The 22919-nt window shown below is 56.9% G+C and overlaps 1 protein-coding gene and 1 long non-coding RNA gene across 2 annotated transcripts in view; one reads left to right on the top strand and one right to left on the bottom strand.

Moving 5' to 3' along the window:
* Positions 1-9766: 9766 nt before the first annotated feature.
* On the bottom strand, positions 9767-12070 carry LOC116588328. Its single transcript, XR_004284897.1, has 2 exons — positions 11911-12070; positions 9767-9965 (listed from the first exon to the last, which is right to left on the bottom strand). It is a non-coding gene; the product is annotated as an uncharacterized LOC116588328 (long non-coding RNA).
* Positions 12071-12381: 311 nt separating this feature from the next.
* Positions 12382-22919, top strand: part of PLXNA1 (plexin A1) — a 49424-nt gene continuing 38886 nt past the window's right edge. The window contains exons 1-3 of the mRNA XM_032339163.1: positions 12382-12445; positions 18005-19268; positions 20727-20909. Coding sequence (XP_032195054.1) covers positions 18024-19268; positions 20727-20909 — 1428 coding nt within the window. The 5' untranslated portion in view covers positions 12382-12445; positions 18005-18023. The remainder of the gene's footprint in view (positions 12446-18004; positions 19269-20726; positions 20910-22919) is intronic.

Raw genomic sequence — 22919 nt, 5'->3', positions numbered from 1 at the left:
GTGAGGAGGCTTAAGTCCTAGTCTAAGGACTGAGCCAGAGTTGGCCAGGTGAAGCCACTGCTTTGTTTACTGTAGTATTTATAGCAATGGCAAAATATTGGAAAAAATCTAAATGTCCAACAAGAGGGGGTGTGTGCTTTAAGTAAAATATGCTATCCGTAAGAGAGACTGTAGCTGCTAACAATGGTGGTATGGAATATATCAACATGGAGCTCTATGTACTCTCTTTTAAGAAATCAGTATATTACAGTGTGAACCCATTCTTTGGATGAAAATAATATGTGTTTTGTTTTTTAATCACTGACTGTGTTTCCCATTGTTCTCTACTGACCTGAACATTTTACTAGTCCCCAGGTCCTGTGCCCTCCCGAATGCATGTGGCAGTATGCCCTCCACAGCCTGGGCCTTCGGGTCAGGGCGGCACACGGCCATCTCTTCCCGTGGGCTTCTGGACCCCTTGGGTCAACCCTTTGGCAGTCATAGATGCCATCCTTTAAGGGTTGGTTGACACCAACCCTGGGGTTAACCCCTTTGCCACCCGCCAAGCAGGGGCAGTGAGAGGGACAAAGCCTGCTAAAAAGGAGATTTCAGTAGTGGGGTAGGGAGGGCCCAAAGTGTGCCAGGAGGGACACCCCCAGAGACAGTGGCAGGAGGGGTCTCCCTTAGTTATTTCTATTTTGCACAGCCAGTGTTGGCATTGAATGCCTACGGTGTGCAGGCACTGTTTGAGACGCTGGAGATACAGCAATGAGGGGGAGGGGAAGGGGAAACCCTGCCCTCCAGAGCTTGGAGATCTGGAGGTAGGGACATAGAGAAGAGAAAATCAGTGATAGAGGATGCTATGCAATGGAGGGAAAGTATGGGGGCTGGGAGCACCAGGAGTTGGGGGTTCCTGTTTCCTGTGACGATAGGACACACCTCTAGCCCCCACTCCCTGGGGCTTCCCACACCCAGACAGGGCAGCTGCCTGCATCTCCCCGGCCCCCCCAAGAATGGCCAAATCCAGGTTGCTCTTAAGGAAAAACACTTCCACTTCATACCTGATAACCTGCCTCATTAAATTTAATGGGCTGGTTATTCCCGTTAAATAAACATCACCTAATTATGAAAAACATATTTGCTGAAATTCAACTATGGAACAGATAAACCAATTACATGGTTATTCAGCCTCAAAACACACTCAATAATGAAGCAGGGTGCAGACCACAGTAGGGAGGGCTAGTGGAACACTTGGAATCTAGAGCCCCCATTTACCACCCCCACATTCCCCGCCCCGCTTTGGAAGCTTGGCTGGCCTCAAGAATGCCAGTGTCCCTGAGAGCCAGAGTCCGGGCAGACTGGAACCCAGACTGGAGCCGCCTCAGCCCCTGTATCAGTTAGGACCCCTTTTTCACAAGTGACAAAACCATAGCTCAAACTGACTTCAGCAAGAAGAGTGTGTTGGCTCATGTGATTGGGAAATGCGGAAGGAAGCTTCAGGCATGGCTGGATCTGAGAGCTTACACACAGTGATGGGGACCTATTCTCTATCCTTCGATCTCTTAGCACTATTCCCCTCTGTGTCACCTTCATTTTGGGGTTTCATGATTGGCCGCAGTGAGCCTGACCTTGTGAAGAGAGTTTCTCCTTCTCTCCAGCTCCAGCTTAGGGTTTATGGGCAGGTAATAAATTGCTCTAGAGCTGACAAAGTAATATCAGGAACCTCTCAGGGAAGGCAAATAAACATGGAAAAAATGCCCCACATCCTTAGGACTCATCAGGGAAATGCAAGGGAAAACCACAAAGAAAAACCTCTGCACACCCATCCAAAGGCCAAAAGCGCGAGGATGGACACTACCAGGTGTTGGTGAGCATGAACAACCGCTGGGACCCACGGACACTGCTACCAGGCATGTGAAGTATTTAAACCACTTTGGAAAATGGTTTGGCCGTTTCTTATGAAGGTAAACATCCATGCAGCAGGTTTACTCCTAGGTTGCTATTCAGGAGGCTGAATATGTATGTGGTCTAAATGGTACCTGGATGGATGTTCAGGCTGTTTTATTCACAGCAGCCAAAGAGTTAAAGGAGTCCAAATGCCCATGGACAGTAGGAAGGGCAGGGTATAGTTTAATCATACGGAATACTGCCCAACAATGAAAAAGAACTAGAGCTCCCCATAAGGATATGTATGAATTTCACAGACATCTGGAGGGAGACGAGCTGGGCAAGGAGCAAACACTGCTCTTAGCTTCCTAACAAATTACCACCAACTTAGCAGTTTGTGGCTAGCTGCATGCCTTCTCACATGTCCCTGGGTCAGGAGCCCTGGCACAGCTGAACTGGTCCCCTGCTCAGGGAGGATCTCACGAGGCCACAATCAAGGTGTGGTCAGGTTGGGCTCCCACCAAGCTCACCTGGCTGTTGGCAGGTCTCATTCCCTTGTGGCTGGAGGCTGGAGGCCATCTCCTAGCTTGTGACTGTCACAGGCCCTCCCTCAACGTGTTCTCACTTCTTCAAAGCCAGCAAGGGAGTTTCTTACAGGACCTAATAAAATCACAAAAAAGACAGCCCTTCACCTTTGCTCTATCCTAGAAGCAAGTCATACACTGGAGGGGAAGGAGTACACAAAAGTGTGACTCACTGAGGGGCACCCCAGGATGTGCTGTGACTGCTAGATGATTCCATTTGTAGGAAGTTAAAGAGGGAGAGGAAGGCGTTTCTAGATAGCCCTTGTGGAATAATTTCCACAAATCTGTGAGTAAGAGGAGAGAAAAAGAAAAAAAAAAACAAAGAAGGTTCAGAGCTAGGTGTATAGTTTGTATCTTTTGAGAAAACAGAGAGGTAAGAATATCCATGGGTGTTTGCATTTGCTTGGAACAGTGTAAGATATCTCTGCCAGGACACAGGGAAACTGGTAACTGTTTTTCTCCCAGAGCCAGAGTTGGGAGCTCCAGAGGGAGATTGACTTTTCATTGTGTATCCTTTTGTGCACTCTGGGATTTTTTTTTTAAACCATGAGCATATATTTTAATATTTAAAAGTCCTCTTTGAATTATTTAAAAAAAAAAAAAAAAAAGGCCAGACCTCATGAAAGGTAAAGGCTTCTAGAGGCATCAGCAGCTGCTGCATTGGAGAGGTTGCCCTCATCCAACCACCCCCCTGCCCCCCACATCCCACCCTCAGTTTACAATGTTCAGGGGAGAGTGAGCTGTCAGTCTTGTGACCCCAACAGGTGCAATAATTTGCCAGGGTCATCTTGGCCAACCGGTTGGGAGAGCATACCTGAGAATGCACACAGAGTAAGGCAGAGCCAAGAAATAGATGCCCGCTGATGTCATTGAACCCCTGGATCCAGCCATGCCTGAAGCTACAGACCTCTTTGGACCTTACAGAGAAGCAAGTCAGCAAATGTCCCTTTGGATGAAGCAAAGCTAGACATTCAGCAAATCTGATTCTGTCCATTGTTTATGTCTAGTGATGTTATGCTGAGGTCCAAGGCCCATAAGCCCAGGGCTTCTCCAGACCAGGCTGGTGGGTGGATGCTTTAAGGGGGCCTTCCCAGAGGAGGAGGAGCCTGTGCTGGGGGTAGCTGGGTAAGGTCAGCATGATGACTTCATGGGGACAGAAGGCATAAGCATCATGTGCAAAGCTCATGGTGAATTAGGGAAATTACAAAGATTGCCTATGACAAAGCATGGAGCAACAGGAAGAGAGGGGGTGGAGGGGGCGAGTAGTATGGCCAGGGCTGCTGCAGAGGCCTGGTGTGCGGAGGTCAAGAGAAGGGACCGCAGAATGCTCAGCACGTCCCCTGGGATATGTCACGTCACTTCTCTGTTCCAACTGCCTCGGCTGCAGAATGGAGGCAGTCACAGCCCCTCCCTGCCTGGTGGTGGCGAGGGTTGAGAGAGGCGCCTCAGGGAGAGCTCTCTGCCTGGGGATCCCCGTATGTTTTCCCCAGTCCTCACAGTGGCCCTAGGAGCTGCTACCATTTGCCCCAGGATCCAGGAAAGGTACCAAGAGATAGACACATGATGAGAGCAGAGTCCTGCGACATAGCAATGGACTGGGCCCCCAAAGCTTCCACTCTTTTGGGTGGAGCCCGAGCTGCGATGGGGCCATTCCTCCGAGGGGGGGGGCTTTGCCAAGAAGGATGTCTCAGAAATTTAGGTCAAAAAGACTGCCCAGAAATTCCAACTCTCTCCTCATCTCCAACTACCACCTATGACCCTGACCGCATCCCCAGGACTGACAGTGCGCAGCCACAGAGGTGTGCGTGGGCTGAGGCATGGCCTGGAGGTTCTGAAAGGGCTCTCTGGAGACAGGTCTGGGATCCAATGGCCAGGAGAGGATGTCTCCCAGCCAGACCCTCAGACACCATGAGGCAGAGTCCCACCTTCCCTGCCATAGCCTCTAAATTCCCCACAGAAACCATGAGAGAATGAACGGTTGCTGTTTTAAGCCATTCGATTTTAGGGTGACTTGTTACAGCAACAGTTAGTGAATACATCCCACAAACCCTTATAGAATGTTGGCCTTGTATACTCCTTATAAGAAAGAACAGGCCTCACACCTGGCGCTCAGTCCTTTGGGCATCTGACTCTTGGTTTCAGCTGGGGTCATGATCTCATGGGTCATGGGATTGAGCCAGTGTCGACTCCAAGCTCAGCAGAGTCTGCTTGGGATTCTCTTTCTCTGCCCCTCCCCTCACTCATGTGTGCCCTCTCTCTCTCTCCTCCCCCCACCAAATAAATAAATCTGAAAGAAAGAAAGAAGGCAGGGAAGTGAAGGGAAAGGAAGGGAAAGATGAAGCCCAGTCTTCATGGGACTTCCATTTGGTGGGGCAGGGCTGGGGCCGGATGAAAATAAGCAACTTAGAAAACATCAGGGGAATTAGTGATATAATGAACCTCACTGGAAGATGTGACTTGGGGGGCATTTTAAATCGGGGAATTGGGAATTTCTCCAAAGAGGCAACATGAACTCTGTGGCCTGGGGAATAAGGAGACAAGGTCAGGAGAGGGAGGATGTGGCAGGTTGTCCTTAGAATTTCCTTGATGGCCTCTGCTGTAGGTGAGGTCTGGGCTGAGCCCAGTGTGGGGCCCAGACAGAAGCACCCTGCTGTGTGTCCCCCCACCCCACCCCACCTGGTCCAACCTGCCCCAGCCACAGGGTATAAATAAAGGAGGCCACAGGGAACAGGCTCTGCTCCACAAAGTTGTGCAAGCATCAGAGCTGGCCCTGGGGTAAAACCAACAGCCAAGGATTGTTGTGTTTTTTTCACTTCTTCTTTCTTTTTTCGGTTTTGGGATTTTTTGGGTTTTGTGGGGTTTTTGTTTTGTTTTGTTTTGTTTTGTTTTGTTTTGTTTGTTTTGTTTGTTTTTTAAGTAGGCTTCACGCCCAGCACAGAGCCCAGTGCAGGGCTTCAACCCACAACCCTGAGAGCAAGACTGAGCTGAGATCAAGAGTCGGACACTTAACCAAACGAGCCATGGAGGTGCCTCTTTACCTTTTCTTTTGAAATAATTATGATCTGTAATAACGATAACTTCTCAGGAAGTTGGAAAGATAGTACAGTGAGGTCCCATGTATCTTCTCCTATGTTGCCCCAGGGTTATGTCTTCTGTAACTATAAGACAATATGGAAACCAGGACAGTGACATTGACAACGATATATGTGTCCAGTTCTGTGTAACTAAGTTCTGGGTAACTAAGGCTGAGACTAAGATACAGACCTGTCCCTCCCCTTAAAGATCCTCTCCTGCTTCCCCCTTCCAGTCACAAACCCCCAACCCTCCCTCACCTAGCCAGATTTTCATCTGTTCCCCATTTCTATAATTTTGTCACTTCAAAAATGTTACATAAATGGAATCATATTATTTGCATTTTCTCTTACAGTTTAAGTCTGCCATTTTACCTGTTTTGTTTGTAACCTGTGGTTTTTTTTTTTTTTCTTTCAATTTTCTTTTTTCTGCCCTCCTATGGGTTACTTGAATACATTTTAGAATTCCATTTTGGTTATCTATAGTGTTTTTGAGTATATTTTTTGCGTAGATTTGTAGTGGTCACTCTAAGGATTACCTTCTATATATGTCCTTACCACAGCCTACTGGTTTTTACCAGTTTGTGGAACGTGCAGAAATCTTTCCTGTCCTTACAGCCTGTTCCCCTCCACCATTTATAATGTAATTACTGAGATGCTCCCTCAAACCACTCTGGGACATGAGACACTGATATAATTTTTGCTTCAACAATCCAATGTAATTCAGAAGCTACAGAGAAGAAGTCCATTGTCCTTTCTTCCTTCCTGATGCTCCAAGAATCCTTCTTTTATCATTTTCTTTCTATTTAGATGGCTTCCTTCAGCCATTCTTTCACAGAAGGCCTGCTGGTAACACATTTTCTTGCTTTTCCTTCATGTGAGAGTGTCTTGACTTCTCATTCTTGAATGGCATTTTCACAAGCTATGGAGTTCACAGATGGCAGTTCTCTTTCAGGCCTTAAAAATGTCCTTCCATGTCCTTCTGGCCTCCAGGGTTTTTGGTGAGGAATCCTCCATATGCAAACTATTTGACCTTGACAGTAAGGTGTGTTTTCTCTGTTTCTGCTTTCAAGGATTGTTGTCTTCAGTTTTCAGAAGGTTGCTGATGATGGGCCTTGGGAGAGGTTTCTTTGGGTTCATACCATTTGGGGTTTGTTCAGCTTCTTGAATCTGTAGGTCTTCTGCCAAATCTGGGAGGTTTTCAGCCATTATTTAACTTTTTTTTTTGTCAGTCTCCCCACCCCACCTCCTTGTCTCCTCTCCTTCTGGGACTTTGATGGCACAAATGTGAGCTCTTTCGTTATCTTGCACAGGTTCCTGAGGCTCTGAGCTCCCACCCCAATCTACTTTTTCTCTCTCTGTTTTTTGGACTGGGTAATTTCTATTGTTCTATCTTCAAGTTCACTGATTTTTTCCTCTTTCCCTCCTGTTCTGCCATAGAGCCATCTTTTATCCCTTTTTATCCAATTATTGTATTTTTAAAGAAACTATAAAGTATCCATTTGGTTCTTTATAACTTTAATTTCAGTCCTTGCCTCCACTGACCCCTTGGTGCTGGCATCTGTTGACTGTGTATTCTCAAGCAAGTTGAAGTTTCCCTGGCGCTTGCTAGGAGGCAGAGATGACTCTTCCAGAGGCCACAGCCCTGGAGAGAATCCTATGCTTGGGACATCATCTGCACACACAGAGAAGCAGTTAGGGTCCAGAAGGCCTTGCCTGCCCTTCATACAGGCTTGCTTATTTTGGTAACCATACCTGGGTTTCCTAATGCCACCCTTAGCTCCAGAGGGGTCCCTAATACCCACCTGCTAACTGCCACATGCTACCTCAAGGCCACAGTGACTGGTTCAAAGGGGCTATATGATGAGCTCATCCCACCGAGGCTCAATGCTGGAAATTTTCTTGGAACTGTTGGGAAGTAAGTGCCTGGAGCTGCTGAGGCCACCACTTAGAAGGCCTGTGTGGGTGTGACCCAACTGGTAACCAGGGGAGCTCTGGGGAGAGAGCTCCATGGCCCAATGGCCACTCTATGCCTAAGATCCACACACACTCAACTGATGCTCACCTGAGCCAATACATGTCCCTTGGAGCTTAAGCCCAGTTGTATGTCTGTCACCTGATACGCAAAGCCTGACTGGGGAAGGCAGGCCAGGAGCAGTTGGCCTGGGAGAGACCAAGAAGGCTATGGCTGGGTCCCAGCAGCCTTTTCTTCAGAATGCCTCTTGCTGGGCTGAGCCCCTCTCTTATCTGAGGGGACCAAAGTCGTAGAGTGTGGAGATGGCTGTGTGCTCAGCCCTCCACGGGTATCACCTTGTCTCTGGTCTCTTGACAGACTTCCCCATGTCCACGCCGGGCCCCCAAGCCCCTCTCTTCCCAGTGGCCAGAGTAGGCTTGCCAGAATATATACAATTGGCAGCTGCTCCTCACCCCCCTGAGCCCACAGCAGCTGCCAGTTGGCCAAGTCTGATGACATCTACCCACAGCAAGACACCCCACTGTGCTGCACGCTTGGGGCCAAAACAGGCTGGGTATTCTCCAAACGTCAAGGAACCCCCGGGGAGCACCTGCTCTCTGCCTGCTCCCAGCGTGTATGCACATGTGCACTGACCACGGGGGTGGTGGTGGAGGGGTTCTATGTGTGGACAGAATCCCCTGCAGGTTCTGAGAAGTGAAGCACTCCTCCCTCCTTCCCCAGATCCCTCTAGGCCACAGCATGGAGAGCCAAGTGGGGAGGGGCCGGGTAGGAACTGGTGACTAAGGAGGGTCCCCATATGCTCAAGGCAGGAGGTGGCAGGCATGAGAGAAGTAAGAAATGAATGGGTTAGAAATATTTGGGGATGGGGCGCCTGAATGGCTCAGTCGTTAAGCATCTGCCTTCGGCTAAGGTCATGATCCCAGGATCCTGGGATTAAGTCCCACATCAGGCTCCCTACTCAGAGGGAAGCCTGCTTCTCCCTCTTCCACTCCCCCTGCATTTCCTCTCTCGCTGTCGCTCTTGGTCAAATAAATAAAATCTCAAAAAAAAAAAAAAAAAAAAAAGAGGGGCACCTGGGTGGCTCAGTGGGTTAAAGCCTCTGCCTTCGGCTCAGGTCATGATCTCAGGGTCCTGGGATCGAGCCCCACATCAGGCTCTCTGCTCAGCAGGGAGCCTGCTTCCCCCTTTCTCTCTGCCTGCTTCTCTGCCTGCTTGTGATCTCTGTCTGACAAATAAATAAATAAAATCATTAAAAAAAAAGAGAGATTTGGGGGTGCCTTGCTGGCTCAGTTGGTAGAGCACGTGACTCTTGATCTTGGGGTCATGAGTTCAAGTCCCATGTTGGACATGGAGCCTACATCTTAAAAAATTGTGCAAAAAATTATATATATATATATATATATATATATATATATATATATATATATTATTTCTGAGCTGAGGGTGAGGGACAGGCAGGAGTCAGGAAACTCAGGGCCAGGGATCAGTGGTCATACCCCAGAAGCCTGGTGTGCCCAGGACCCACTGTGCTCCCGCAGAGACTCTTCCTCACCCATCAGCAGTGGGGGCCTGCCTCATGGAGAGAAGGCACCCTTGAGTCTACTTTTGCACAAAGCTCGGAGTTGCCAACATGCAGATGCGGCCCCTGGAAGTGCTCCAGTGGCGGGAACGTTGCAAAGTACTGAAAGAGCCTCCTCACCAAACATTCCAGATCAGAACCACGTTCGCACAAATTGTTCCCTGCTGTCCAATGACTCCCATGCCCCCTTGAACTGCATCAGCACCCAGAAGCAAAATCCGCACAGGAAACCCAGAGAGGGAGAGCCCAAGCAGCCCAGCTGACTCATGCCCCCCATGTGATGTGGGATGAAGAGCAGTGGCTACAGACCTGGGGGCGTACCCCAGCTCTGCCTCCCCTCCTTTCCTGCATGGGATCCGGGCCTTAGCTCAGAGCAAAGCTTAGGCAAGTGTGCAGCTGGGTCAGATGGGAGCCCCGAGTGCAGAACCCTGTGCACTGGACTCATCCCCCCAACATTTACTAGCTGTTGTCTCTCCAACAAGCTGTCCATTGGGGTCTTCTCCCTGTGTTCCTGCTGGATTGTTGCCTTTTGCTTTATTGATTCTTGGAGTTCCTTCCCTACCCCACATCCACAGCTTTCGTGAAGTATATGTGTGTGTTGCAAATATCTTTTCCTAAGTCCCGGCTTGCCTTGCCATTTCCTCTTTTGTAACTCTTGGTGAACAAAAATGACCAATTTTAAGTAGTCAAATTGATCCGTATTTCCCTTTATTTCTTTCCTTTTGACATCTTGCTGAAGAAATCCTTCCCTTGTCCTGTCCATTGCCTTCTGAAAATGCTTCAGTTTTCTTCATGGCTCTGGGGCATAGGGTCCACCTGGAATTGATGGTCTGGCATGATTCATGAACATTACATAGTCCAATTTCCATCTTGAACAGATCTTGCTGCCACTGTTTGGGGGAGTAGACAGAAAGGTGACATGAGCAAGAACAGGGTGGAGTGGGATGGAAGGAAGTGGTGTGATCTGGAACAACATTTTGGAGAGAAACCACAGGGCTGTGGGAAGCAGGGGACATGGGGGAGGGAATAGAGTGTCCAGGATAACATTGGGGTTCCTGGTTGGGCAACTGTGGGATGTGTGTGTGGGCGTGCCCAGCTAATCATGAGCTTGACTGCCACCCAGAGCCCAGTGTCCCTCTTGAGGTTCCCTGGAAAGAGTTGGAGACAGGGGGCTGCTCCGCAAGGGAGAGGCCATGGATCTTGGGGACTGTGGAACAGAGTGAGAAGGGCCTTGAACAGTGCCTGCCCCGGTGGCCCTGGGGAGGACAGGTTGGCAAAAGAGCAGGTAAGAGGTGGGGACAGCCCAGAAGCCAGCAGGCAGAGACAACCCAAAGCAGGGATAGACATTTTCTCAGGCACGGTGTGGTGTACACACACACTCACCCTGAGGGGCAGGGTGGGGAGGTCTCCTACATGCATTTCACGCAGGAGGAAAGTGAGGCTCTGAGAGCAGACAGGACCTACTGTGTATTAACTAGCCCCACCAGGATCCTCACGCAAGTCTGTGTGGCTCAGAAGTCCATGAGGAATGAAGGCTCTTGGGTCTTGTTTGCCACCTACAAGCTGGGCAACCTGGGCAAGTCACTTCACCTCTCCTACCTCAGTTTACCCATCTGTAAAATGTAGCAGAGCCCGGTGTTGTCAGCACTATGTTAGTGCTTGTTAAATACAACAATGGACAGGACCTTCGAAGAAGATGCTCTCTCCCATTTAGGGACACGCCTGTTAAAGCCACAGTGGAAAACCAGTATGTACAACCAGCTGGGGGAATCTCAACAGTGATGGTAACAAGTGTGGGTGAGGATGGGGGGCTGCTTGGACCCACTCACACTACCGCCGGGAGTGCAAACTGAGGCCATCACTTGGGAAAATTGTTTTTCTGGCGTCTACCAAACTAAACATACACCTACTGGGTGACCTGCCAGCCCAGCTCTGGGTCTTAGCGAGCTGCCCAGAGACTGCACGAGATGTCCATCACAGCCTGATGCACAGTGACCCACAAATGGGGACCTGTGTCCATCAGCAGGAAGGGGAGGCACTACAAAGCAGCGACCAAACTGCCTCCTGGAAGCACGGGCTGGCCTGGGCCTTAACAGCGGGAGGATCGCTTTTCTAAAATGTCCCAACACAAGCACAGCGAAAGCAGCATGCCATCTGGGACGCGCGCACAAAGGGTCGAACCCAAAGGAAAAGGAAGAAAAGACGAACTGAGAAACTAGGATAGGGGCTGTGCGAGGGGAGGGAGGGGAGGGACGAGATGGGAGGGCCCCTTGGCCGGGTTTGAGCTCCGTGCTGCGTTCCCTTTCTCAGCCCTGTGCAGTGAGGAGGTGTCCTCTTCTGCAGGGATGACGTAGGGTTCACACACAGCCTTTCGGGCTAAGTCTCCCGCCGCTCCCCCGACCACCGCCAGGCTTTCCCGTCCTGTCGGTTCTGAGCCCCTGTCGCCGCGCCTCCCTTCCGCGCGGGGCCTTCTGCGGGGCGGCCTCTCCAGGGCCCCCAGCTCACGCCTCTCGGAGCGCGCCACCGCCGAGCGCCCGGCGAGCACGGTCAGCGGCGATCGCCTGCCACCCCGCCAGCTCCCGCCCCTGCACTGCCTGCCCACCCCGCCGCGGTCGAGGGCAGCCGGGTTGGCGACCCGCCACCTCGCCACCTCCGGACCCGGGGCGGCCTGTTCCCCCGGCGGCAAACGCGCCACGGGCGGGTTGTGCGCCGTTTTGCTCACCGCGAGGGTGCTCATCCCACCTAACCGACGCGGTGGCGGAAGGCCGAGGCTCCCGACCCACAGCCCTGCACTACCCGGGGCAAGGCGCATACCCTACTCGGGCCTCAGTTTACCCTTGTGTGAATGGGAGCTCTATTCTTAGGCCGGGCACAAGGAAGGCTGGACCATCCTTGGGGACACGGGCTCAGGACGGCCCCGGAGGTTGGATATCCCCGGGGACGCTCCGCCGCTGCCCCCGCGCAGTCATTAAGGCGGACGAATGTATCGCCCTTTGAAGACGTGCGGTGGGCCCGGGTCAGAGCGCAGCGCGGGACAGAGCGCCCTCTGGAGGCTACTAGCAGCCCCGCCTCCTGCACCCGCCCCGCCCCCGAAGGCCCCGCCCCCCGGCCTCGGGCAGCGCATGCGCCCGGCGCGGCGCTCCGCGGGCGGCGAGAGCGAGGCCGGTCCGCAGCCGCGCGACGCTCGGCGCCCCATTCATGCTGGGCAGCGGCGGCGCGGCCACGCAGCGGAGCCCGGGCGCGGTGGCGGCGGCCTCGGCCTGGGCGGCCTGCGCGGCTTCGGCGGCCCCGCGGCGAGGCGGGCGGCGGCGGCGGCGCGGGCGACGGGGCGCGGCGATGGACGGCGGCGGGGCGCGCCCCGGGGCAGCCCGTGAGTAGGGGCGCAACTTTCCCCCGCCGCGCGGAGCGTGGCTGGGCGGGGGTCCCGGGCGGGGGGCGCGCCGGGGTGGGAGGCGCCCACGGACCGCAGCGGGGCGGCCTCCGGCCGGGGCGCGGGGCGTGCGGCCGAGCGGGCAGGGGGTGTGCGCGGGGGACTGCGGCGCGCGTGTCCGCGGGTCCGCGTGTCCCTGCGGCTCCGGCCGGGCGCCCGCGTGTGTCCGGGCGCGGCCGTGGCGCCGGCGCTGAGCTCGTGGTGTCCCCCGCCCGGCCGGGATTGGACCGCGGCCCCAGGCCCCGCGCCGCCGGCCTCTCCCCGCCTGGCCGCCCGGTCCGGCCCGGCCGGGCCCGGCCGCCCGGCCCGCCGAGCTCGGGGGGTAGCGCTCCGGGCGGCGCGGCGGGGGGCGGAGGCCGGCGCTGCCCCCTCCTCAAACGCAGGAGAGAAAGTTTGCGGCGGCCCCAGCAGGAGGGCCCTGGGGGTGCCCAGGCCGAACCCGCGGCTGGACCGCGGACTCCGATCTCTGGCCGCCGGCAAGGCCAGGCTGGGCTGGGCAGGCCCGGGCCGGGCTGTACGGCTGCCTGGGCAGGGCCGCGGGGAGCCGGAGGAGGTCGTGCGGGGCTCCATCCTTCGCTGGCCCTCGGGGCGCTGGGGTGGAAGTTGGAGCCGCTTCCTCGGGACCGACGCCCGCTCCCGCCCCCTCTGGCCCGGGGTGCCGGGAGATCGGCGCTGGGTCCGCCTCTGGCCCCCAGGGCCGCTCACCCGGCCTGGGAGGGGGCGGTGCGGGTGCCGCCCGGGAGGCCGCTCCGCTCGATCGGGCCTCTTCAGCCTTCCCCTCTCAGGGCCTCTCCAGGGTCAGCCCGCTTCCCTCCGAGGTTTCCGATTGCTTCCTGGACCGTCCCGGGCCTGGTGTGCGGCGTAGCTGGGGGTGGCGGGGCTGATTCGGGGTTGCCTTGGGGAAGGGGGAGCGGGGCTCTAGGGAGGCCCCTGCTCGCTGTGATATCCCAGTTGTAGCCCGCGGAAGGGCGGTGAAAGGGGCTCCAGAGGCTGCTTGGAGCTGAGAACTGACCCTGGCTCATCTTTGGGGTGCGGGTGCCACGCCCCTTGAAAGAAAGGGGTGTGTGTACTGGGGGGGGGGGGGATGTGGACCTGGCTTCTGTTCCCTAAGCCGGGGCTTCAGCAGCTTACTGCTGCTCCACTTCTTTCCCTGCCCAGACTGGTTCTCTGGGGGGTGGGGGGGTAGGGGGCTCAGTCTTTGCTCTTCTGGCCCTTGGGGAGCATGGCCCAAGTCTTCTCTGCTCCCTGCTGGTTTCAGGAGAGACCAGGTGTGGCACCAAGCAGCCAAGACTCTGCCCAGCCCTTGAGGAGCACCCAGTTCCATGCCAGAGGCAGAAGAGAAAACCAGCAATTCCCTCTCAGAGCCAGGCTGCAAATCAGCCTTGGAGGGTGGCACGGGGAGGGCCAGGAAGCACATTGCAAGCAGAGGGGCAGCACAGGCGGAGGTCTGGCAAGTGTCTGTGTTGCTGAGGTGTGTGCTTGGGGTGGGAGACAAATGAGGTGCTGTGGACAAAGCAGGTAGCCCTTTGCTGGGCTTCTGCACCCCCAGATTGTTGCCTGTGTGTTCTGATCTCTCAGGAAGATCCCTGTGTCTAGAGCAGCTGTCCAGGAAGGAAGGGTACCTCCGGGAAGTCCCAAGTGCTGGGCACTTTTTCTGAAGACTTCAGTACTTCCAGATCCTGGTTTCATTGGACTTGTGTAGTGGGAGAGCTTGGGACCACCTCCTAGGGCCTGTGTTGCGGGGAGGTGGGTGACAGTGCAACTCTCTGCCCTGGTTGCTAATGGGCTACCTCTGGGCAGGATGGCTGCATTCCCACCCCACCCCCACGGCCCCTTATGCCCCAATATGCCCAAGTCTCAGAATGATCCAGAGTGAGAAGGCAATGGAGATTGGGCTCTCCCTCTGTGAAGAGGGCTCTGAGGGCCTTTGTTTCTCAGGATAAGGAGTGGTGGTGGCTGCTGGGCCTGGAGAAGGAAAGGGGATGTTGCTGCTCTCTGTATGCTCTGCTGGGCGGCCAAACCCATCCCTTTCAGGAGTGGAGCCGGCCGTGCTGTGGCCCCATCTGCTTCTGTCCTACCGGGCTTGGCTTTTGGGTCATTCTTTGGAATGGGCCAAAAAGGGGCTGTACCAGGGTCAGTCAGCAAGTGGCCTTAGGGCCAAGGTGACCCAGACTGGTAACCCTCCCTGGCTAACCCCTGGTTGGCACACCCAACATCAGTTGAACACCAGTTCAGCCTCTCTCTTCCCAGTCTGGTTCATATTGCCCCCCCGCCCCCCCCCCGGCACAGCCCGCTGCCCATGGCAGGAAGCTGCAGTCATTCTCACTGCCCACTCTGCATGGTCCAGCAGGTTCCAGTGCCCGGCTTGGATTCTTGCTGCTCTCCTCCCCACCAGCTCCCAGTGTGCCTGGTTCTCTTAGAACAGGTGGAAAGGCCCTCTGGAGGAGCCTCCCTGGACCACAGTGGCCAGTTCTCCCCTCCCAGCATCTGTCAGTGCTCCTGTCCCCCAACCCAGGCCAGCGTGGTCCTCCCTAGCACCCAGGCCTGGCTTTGGCACAGATGCATTTTTTTCTGGGCAGATCAGATCTCTGTGGGACATGAGCCCCAGCCAGTCAGCTGGCTACCCATGTTTCTATAGGAGCATGGGATTTCATCCTTTTCTGCTGGGTGACCTTGGATCTGAGCCCTGGGCTCCATAACTCTAATATAGGGGAAGTGACTGAAATGTCTTCACTGGCCTTTGTGAGATGGGGCGGTGGGGGGGGGGGCATGAGGGACCCAGCCCTGGACTTGGGATCCCCCTTCCCTGGCTGGCAGTTCCACGGTGTGGCCAGTCCCTTCCCAGCAGCCCCTGTTGGGGGTGAGAGGGAGTGGGCCCAGGGCCAGCCGGGAGTTTGGATAGTGGCTTCTTCAGCCGGGTCTCTCCTGTTTAATATAAAAAGTAGGGCCCGTAATTGCATTAAGATGTGTATAATTATCCCGGAGGAGGGGAGAGCCCAGCCCCTGGTAATTGCAGGCCTGCTTTGAACTGATAAACGGTGAGTGATTCATGTTTTCTTTGGAGTTCACATGTACTCAGCTTTCAGCCCAGGCCCCGCTGACACTGTGAGGAGCCTGTTCCCTGGCTCCTGAGGTGGGGACAGGGCTGTGGGGAAGGGCTGGGGACTCCTCTCTTGGCTGGCAGCATAGGTGACTGTAGTTCTTGGGGTGATGTCTGGGTGGAGATCCTAAAAGAGAGGCAGATGACAGCCAGCTGGGAGGGTCTTGCAAGGCGTCACAGCCGGGTCCACTTACTATGGGATCCTGGCTAAAGCCCCTGGCCTCCCTGAGTCTCATTTTTCCCACCTGAGCCATGGGTATTGGTCTGCACTTGGCAGAGGGTGAGTGGAGAGTGGACAAAGTGAAGAAGTAGGCCTTGCTCTGGCCAGGATCCACTCATTTACTCGTTTATCCACAAGCCCTGGACTCAGCTTTGAGAGAATGCAGAGAGCCGAGCCCCATTCTCATGGAACTGCTGTTCTTGTAGGGAGAGCACAAGTTTGGGAGCAATAAGTAACAAAACCGTTTGCAAGTCCTGTGCCGCGAATTAAAACAGAGCAACTAGCTGGGATGAAGAGGCTGCCACCTGCCGCTGGCAGGTCAGGGCAGACAGCTGAGACCTGATCAGGGTGTGGCAGGGAAGGGAAGAGCATCCCAGCAGAGGGAACAGCAAATCCTGGCTGAGGGCAGAGGTGCCCTGTGCTGCAGGGGCAGACACGGGAGCCCAGAGATCAGTGGGCCTTGTCTGGCAGCCTATTGACCTGCGGCCAGCTCCCAGCCCAGACTTTGCAGCAGGCACCTATCTTCTGGTCCTCAGCTTCCCCCACCTGTAAAATGGGGCTGCTGGTCTATGTGAGGGACATTGTCTGGGAGCAAGGAGCGTGTGAAGCCCTGGCTGGCACCAGCCTGTGTCTGGATCGGGTGTTGCTGTGTTCGGGCTCCTGGAAGGGCTGGGCTGAAGCACCCGCATCTGGCAGTGTCAGGGCAGGGCCGCTGCTGACACCAAGAGGGTACTCCTGCTGATTGCATGCCTCCACCTTCCCCTTTTTGTCCACAAGAGAGGAGCTCTGATCGTTCCCATTTTGTAGATGCAGAAACTAAGGCTTTGAAAGCATAGTGACTCCTGTCAGGGCACCTTGGCCATGGAGCCTCAGTATAACGGAGTATCTGACTGCTGGCTGCTAGGCTGGGAGGAGAAGAGACTCTTCCAGAGGAAGAGGTGTGTGGTCCATGGCAGGATCTGGGGGCAGCTGATCTCATGTGCAGTTCCGAAAAGTTGCCCAGGCCACTATGCGGGGCCTGGGCTGTCGGTGGGTATGGTGGGTAAGGCCAGGTGCTGTGGTTGTCCAGGTGAGGGGTAGGCAGCTTGTGGGAGACTCAGTGGGGGAAGCTGACCTTAGTGGAGAGTGTGACCTGGGAAGTACAAGTGGGAATGTCTGGAGCTTGGTGTGGAGGTAAAGGATGCTGGGAGCCTGATTTGATGGGCGGACAGGAGTCGCTGCAGTTAGAGGGCAGCCTCTGCGCTTTGCACACTGCAAAGAGAGAGCCACTGCTGAGGGGTGGGGTTCAGGGAGCCACCCCCCTTCCCCTTGGGAGGGCTTCCTGTTTCCTTGGAGTTGGGGTGAGGTGTGGAAAGGGAGCTGAGAGGCAGGCAGGAGGAGCCTAGAAAGGGGCAGTGCTGTGCTGACAGCATGGGGTGGGAGACTGGTTGGCTGAGGGAGGGGATAGTGGGTGGGAAGTGTACAAGGCTTGGCTTTTGGGTCATTCTTTGGAATACAGGGCTCAAGGGCCAGAAAGGGGCTGTGCCAGGGTCAGTCAGCAAGTGGCCTCAGGGCCAAGGTGACCCAGACTGCCTCCCGACCCCTCGAGAATTGCTGTCTGTGTGGTGACGGGTCTCAGTGTCTTCATCTCCTGGTGGGGGTTCCCCTATGAGTAGGGCTCTCCAGGGAGCATGTGTCCCCAGAGCCTTGGGCAGAGAGGTGGTCACTGACCCTGGGAGTTTGGAGCTGAGGGGAGTTTGTTCCCTAGGGCATGGGGAGTCCCCAAGTCAGGAGGTTATAGCCTCCAGGTTGGGGTGTTAGCTAGGCTTCCAGTCTGGAGCCTGGACCTTCATCATTTGTCTCTCTATTCCTGGGTCCATTTCTCTCCTCTGCCTAGGAATGGCAGGCCCAGGCATTGATGGCTGTCCCATGTTGCTCATGGGCTCACGAGCTCAGTCTTGGCACTCCCTGCCTGCAGGTCCTCAGCTTGGGGAGGGGGTCCTCTGTCCACCCCTGGTCTTCTCCTGAAAGTCAGGTCATACCCCTGGCGGTGGAGTGCGTGGGATGTCCCAGCACGGGCTGGGCACCACAGAGAGCTCGTGGGATGGTATGTGTGAACCAGGGTGCATGTGTGTGCTCTCCTACATGTAGGGGCTGTACCCACATGCACGCACCCTCTCCCACCCACTCTCCTTTTCAGGGCTCAGGCTCCTGGCCCCATGATGCACGCCTCTGCAGGACCTGAGTGTCTTGGCCCGAGGCCCCGGCCCGCCATGCCACTGCCACGTCTGAGCCTGTGGGCGCTCCCACTGCTGCTGCTGCTGCTGCTGCTAGAGGGTGTGCCGGGGGCAGCAGGGGCACCCAGGGCCGGCGGGGGCCCGCAGCCCGCCTTCCGCACCTTCTCAGCCAGCGACTGGGGCCTGACCCACTTGGTGGTCCACGAGCAGACTGGCGAGGTATATGTGGGCGCTGTGAACCGCATCTACAAGCTGTCAGGGAACCTGACGCTGCTGCGGGCCCACGTGACGGGGCCCGTGGAGGACAACGAGAAGTGCTACCCGCCCCCCAGCGTGCAGTCGTGCCCGCATGGCCTGGGCAGCACCGACAACGTCAACAAGCTGCTGCTCCTGGACTATGCCGCCAACCGCCTTCTGGCCTGCGGCAGCGCCTCCCAAGGTATCTGCCAGTTCCTGCGGCTAGACGACCTCTTCAAGCTGGGCGAGCCGCACCACCGCAAGGAGCACTACTTGTCCAGCGTACGGGAGGCGGGCAGCATGGCCGGCGTGTTGATCGCGGGGCCGCCGGGCCAGGGCCAGGCCAAGCTCTTTGTGGGCACGCCCATCGACGGCAAGTCCGAGTACTTCCCCACACTGTCCAGCCGCCGGCTCATGGCCAATGAGGAGGATGCCGACATGTTCGGCTTCGTGTACCAGGACGAGTTCGTGTCGTCGCAGCTCAAGATCCCCTCGGACACGCTGTCCAAGTTCCCGGCCTTCGACATCTACTATGTGTATAGCTTCCGCAGTGAACAGTTCGTCTACTACCTCACGCTACAGCTGGACACGCAGCTCACCTCGCCTGATGCTGCTGGTGAGCACTTCTTCACCTCCAAGATTGTGCGCCTGTGCGTGGACGACCCCAAGTTCTACTCCTACGTTGAGTTCCCCATTGGCTGCGAGCAGGCGGGTGTGGAGTACCGCCTGGTGCAGGACGCCTACCTGAGCCGGCCGGGCCGTGCCCTGGCCCGCCAGTTGGGCCTGGCCGAGGATGAGGATGTGCTGTTCACCGTGTTCGCGCAGGGCCAGAAGAACCGCGTGAAGCCTCCCAAGGAGTCTGTGCTGTGTCTGTTCACGCTGCGGGCCATCAAGGAGAAGATCAAGGAGCGCATCCAGTCCTGCTACCGTGGCGAGGGCAAGCTGTCACTACCCTGGCTGCTCAACAAAGAGCTGGGCTGCATCAACTCGGTGAGTGGGCGCTGCCCCGGGCCCCTCCCTGTCCTTCACTGCGGCAGCCACGGCCACATCAGTGTGGACCCTGCACCGCTCGCCCTGGGCCTGGGGCCTGGCCATGCACTTGCTCTCTGGGCCTCTCGCCTCACCTGGTACCAGAGGATAGTACCTTCCCTGACGCCGGGGTGGCCTGAGGACCTAGGTGCTCGGTGTTTGGTGGCCGGCAGCCACAACTCTCAAGCCTAGACCAGGAGGAGTCAGCTTGGGGTCAGCGGCTTTGCCGGGAATGTCTTCAGTATGGCCCCAGGCAGTACGGGAGGCTGCAGGCTCAGAGAGGGTTAGGGATGTGTTCAGGGCCCCCTTGAGGTGAACTCGGGGAGCCAGGCTTCAGCCCCTCTGCCCTTGCCGCCCAGACTCCTTGGGTGGCCCAGGGGAAGCTTGGTCTGCCTAGTCACAGTTGTCCCATGCTGGGAGCAACGAGGGTCCCTTCACCCTGTCCCTGTCACGTCTACCGCTGGATGCAGGGGGGCACCCGTGAAGATGGGGCCGTCCTCCATGGCGAGGCCCAGGTGTACCAGGCCAGTCCATCCTTCCATGGCCTTTCAGGGAAGGTGTATGATCTCTGTTGTGTCACTGAAGAAACCAAGGCCTGGAAGGGCAGTCCCTCTGAGGTCATACTGTGTGCTCTGTGTGCTCTGTGCCCATGGCTGCAGTCATCCCCTCCCTCTGGTCCGGGTCCCAGTCCCTGGGGCTGCTTGGGGACCCTCAGCCCCATTCCAGCTTGGTGTCCTTTGTTTCATATGCATTACCGATCTCTCCCCTGCAAACCTCAGGCCCTGAGCCTGCTTCAGGGGAGCCAGCTGTCCCCTTTTTCTCCCGGAACTTGCCCTCCCCCAGGCCCTTTCCTCCTCCTCTGGAACTTCAAGTGTTGATCACTTCTTGTCCCTTCAGTTACCACTTCATAGCTGGCCCTTGCCTTTTTGCCTTTTAGGTGTGACCCCCGTTTCCTATCTCAGATGAGCCCCCCTGTACTCTACAGCCTCCGGTGGCTGGCCCCTTCCGTATGCAGCCACCATTGGTGCATGGGCCTGGTCCCCAGGGTGGCTGGCTGCTCTCCTTCCTTGATCTCCCCTAGGCTGCTTTCTTTCTGGCTCTCCCCCACCCCACAGGTTGGGAGGGAGACCTGTGCCCAGTGGCTGGGAGGACCCCCCCCCCCCAGGCACTTTGCAAGGCTTGGCTTCTCTCTTTGTCAAATGGGTCCAGGAATCCTCAATTCCCCACATCTATATGGGCCATGCTCGACCCCAGGCCCTCTGAGGACCCTCTGTGAGCACCCATCCCTCCCCCACTTCCCCTCACCCCCAGTTAGCTGGGGCTGCTGGCCAGGCTGGCTACGAGGCCTGCTGCCCACAGGAAGAAGGAACCTGGGGCCAGCTGCATGGGCCCAGAATCTCACCTTCTGCCTTCCCACAGCCACTGCAGATCGACGATGATTTCTGTGGCCAGGACTTCAACCAGCCTCTGGGGGGCACAGTCACTATCGAGGGCACTCCTCTGTTCGTGGACAAGGATGATGGCCTGACTGCTGTGGCAGCCTACGACTACCGGGGCCGCACTGTGGTGTTCGCCGGCACGCGCAGCGGCCGCATCCGCAAGGTCAGGCCTCCGGGCTGGGCGGATGGGGCAGGCAGAGCCCTGGGGGTTGTGGACAGCATTGCCTGGACACTGGGAGGCCAGGATCCAGAGCCAGGTCTGGCCATCATGAGGGGCCTCAACAGGCCCTCACTCCCCTGTGCCTCCCAGTCCATGCCCCTCCTCTGGGCCCGCTTTGGTGTTTGGCAGGTGTAATGGCCCTGGCGGGGTGTTGGGGGCTCTTGGGATGGGTCAGGTGCATGAGGGGCCTGGCTACCCTGCCATCCCCGGGGGGCCTGGAGAGGCTGGTCCTGCTCTCTGAGGGTGCACAGTGACCTCCTGGGAAGGCTATGTGCAGGATGGGGGCAGGGCATGCCTCCACGGCCCCCGTCCCCTCCAGGGGATCCAGTGTCTGCTGAGGCAGCACTCTGCCTTGGTGAGAGGCCCCCGCCCTGCACGGAGACAGCAAGGCGAAGGGCAGGGCAAGGGTAGCACCCCCCAACCCCACCTACCACCGGCGGGTGCAAGGGGAACACGGTGGCTCCAGAGAGATGAGGGCTTCTCAAGATGAAAGGTGGGGTGCTGTGGGCCAGGGCCTGTGGGGTGGCTGCACCCCCGCCCTCACTAGCAGGCATCCAGCTGCACGGGGCTGCTAGGGAGCAGCACAGGAGGGCTTCTTGGAGGGGGACCTAAGGGCAGCAGCTGCCTGTGGGTCAGTCCCAACTTGGTGGGTGGGTGGGACCAGACCAGGGTAGGACTGGCCTGCTGGGGAGGAAGTTCCTGGGGTGACCATAGGGTGGGGTGCCTGGGAGCCCAGGAGCCAGGCCAGGGCGGGGCCTGGTAGATGAAATAACAGCTGTCCCCAGGCCCGGTGCTGACACAGCTCCCCGCCCAGCGTGTACCCGTGGGTGGGGACTGGGCCCCGGGCCAGCAAGGGCCTTGCCTGCTTTCTGCTTCTGTGCTGGGTTGTACGGAAAGGGGTGTCCTTGTCTTTGCAGTGGTGGGCTCCTTGGCAGTCACGTGCCACCGTTCCCCGGCTCTGTGACCTCTGGGAAGGGGTGCCCCCCCGCCCCACTGACCACCTCGGCTTGCCCCTCTGGAAGTGAACCTGGATGTGTGGGCTGCAGGCTGGCATGGTTCTGGGGTGGGGGTGGGGTGCCCACATGGTGACTGAGGCCATCCCAGGACGGGGCACGCTGGGGTGCTGTGGGGTTCTGTCCAGCTCAGGCACTCTGCTGGCCAGTGGGGGTGGGCAGCAGGTCAGCTTAGACCCTGCTGCCTTTGGGGCAAGTTCTTGTGCCCTGAGCTGGTTGCCTTGTGTGGCCCACCTTTCCTTACCTTATTGTTGGCAGCCTGGGCAGAAGCCCTTTCCCTTCCCAGGGGTGGCCCCTGCCCCAGGGAGAGTATTTGGAGCTGGGGGAGCCGGGAAGAAGAACCAGCAGAATCCCCCGGGGAGGGGTTGTGTCCGCTGGGGTGGGCCTGCCAGGGGCCGTGAGAGCCTCCCCTGGGGCAGGGCTGCAGAGTGAAGCTGCTCAGAGACACTCCCGCAGGGTGCCCCGGAGCCTGTCACCTAGCAGGAAGCTGGGCTCCTGGGGCTGGGAGTGGCCCATTTGATGGCTGGTGACTGGCAGGCAGCTGCTAAGTCTGTGCCGCTGTCTGTGCCCACAGGCCACCCTGTGAGGTTGGGAGAACAGGTTAGTCCAGTCCTGCCTCCCTGGCTGCCTCCCCCGCTCCAGCCTCACTCCTGGGCCCCAGGGCCACTGTCTGGGTGGGAGCTCTGTGAGTCTAGCTGGTACAGCTCTCCTCCCTCTCTGCCCTGGTCCCACAGAGGGGAAACTGAGGCCCACTGTATGGAGAGGGAGCTGGGCTTAGGCTCATCCATAAGGAAACCTCTGCTTGTCCCTTGCACCTTCCTCCTGGAGCGCTGTCCTAGGCATGGGCTCCTTCCACCCCTGGACCCGTCTGGGCTGGGTGCTGCACTGCAGGCGAGTGGATTGTGCCATTCCAGGGTATGTGGGGGTCTGCTGTGCTCAG

This window comes from Mustela erminea, chromosome 1 (assembly GCF_009829155.1).
Source record: "Mustela erminea isolate mMusErm1 chromosome 1, mMusErm1.Pri, whole genome shotgun sequence".
NCBI lineage: Eukaryota > Metazoa > Chordata > Mammalia > Carnivora > Mustelidae > Mustela > Mustela erminea.
Note: the sequence above shows the minus strand (reverse complement) of the source record. Positions and strands in the feature narration are given on the sequence as shown.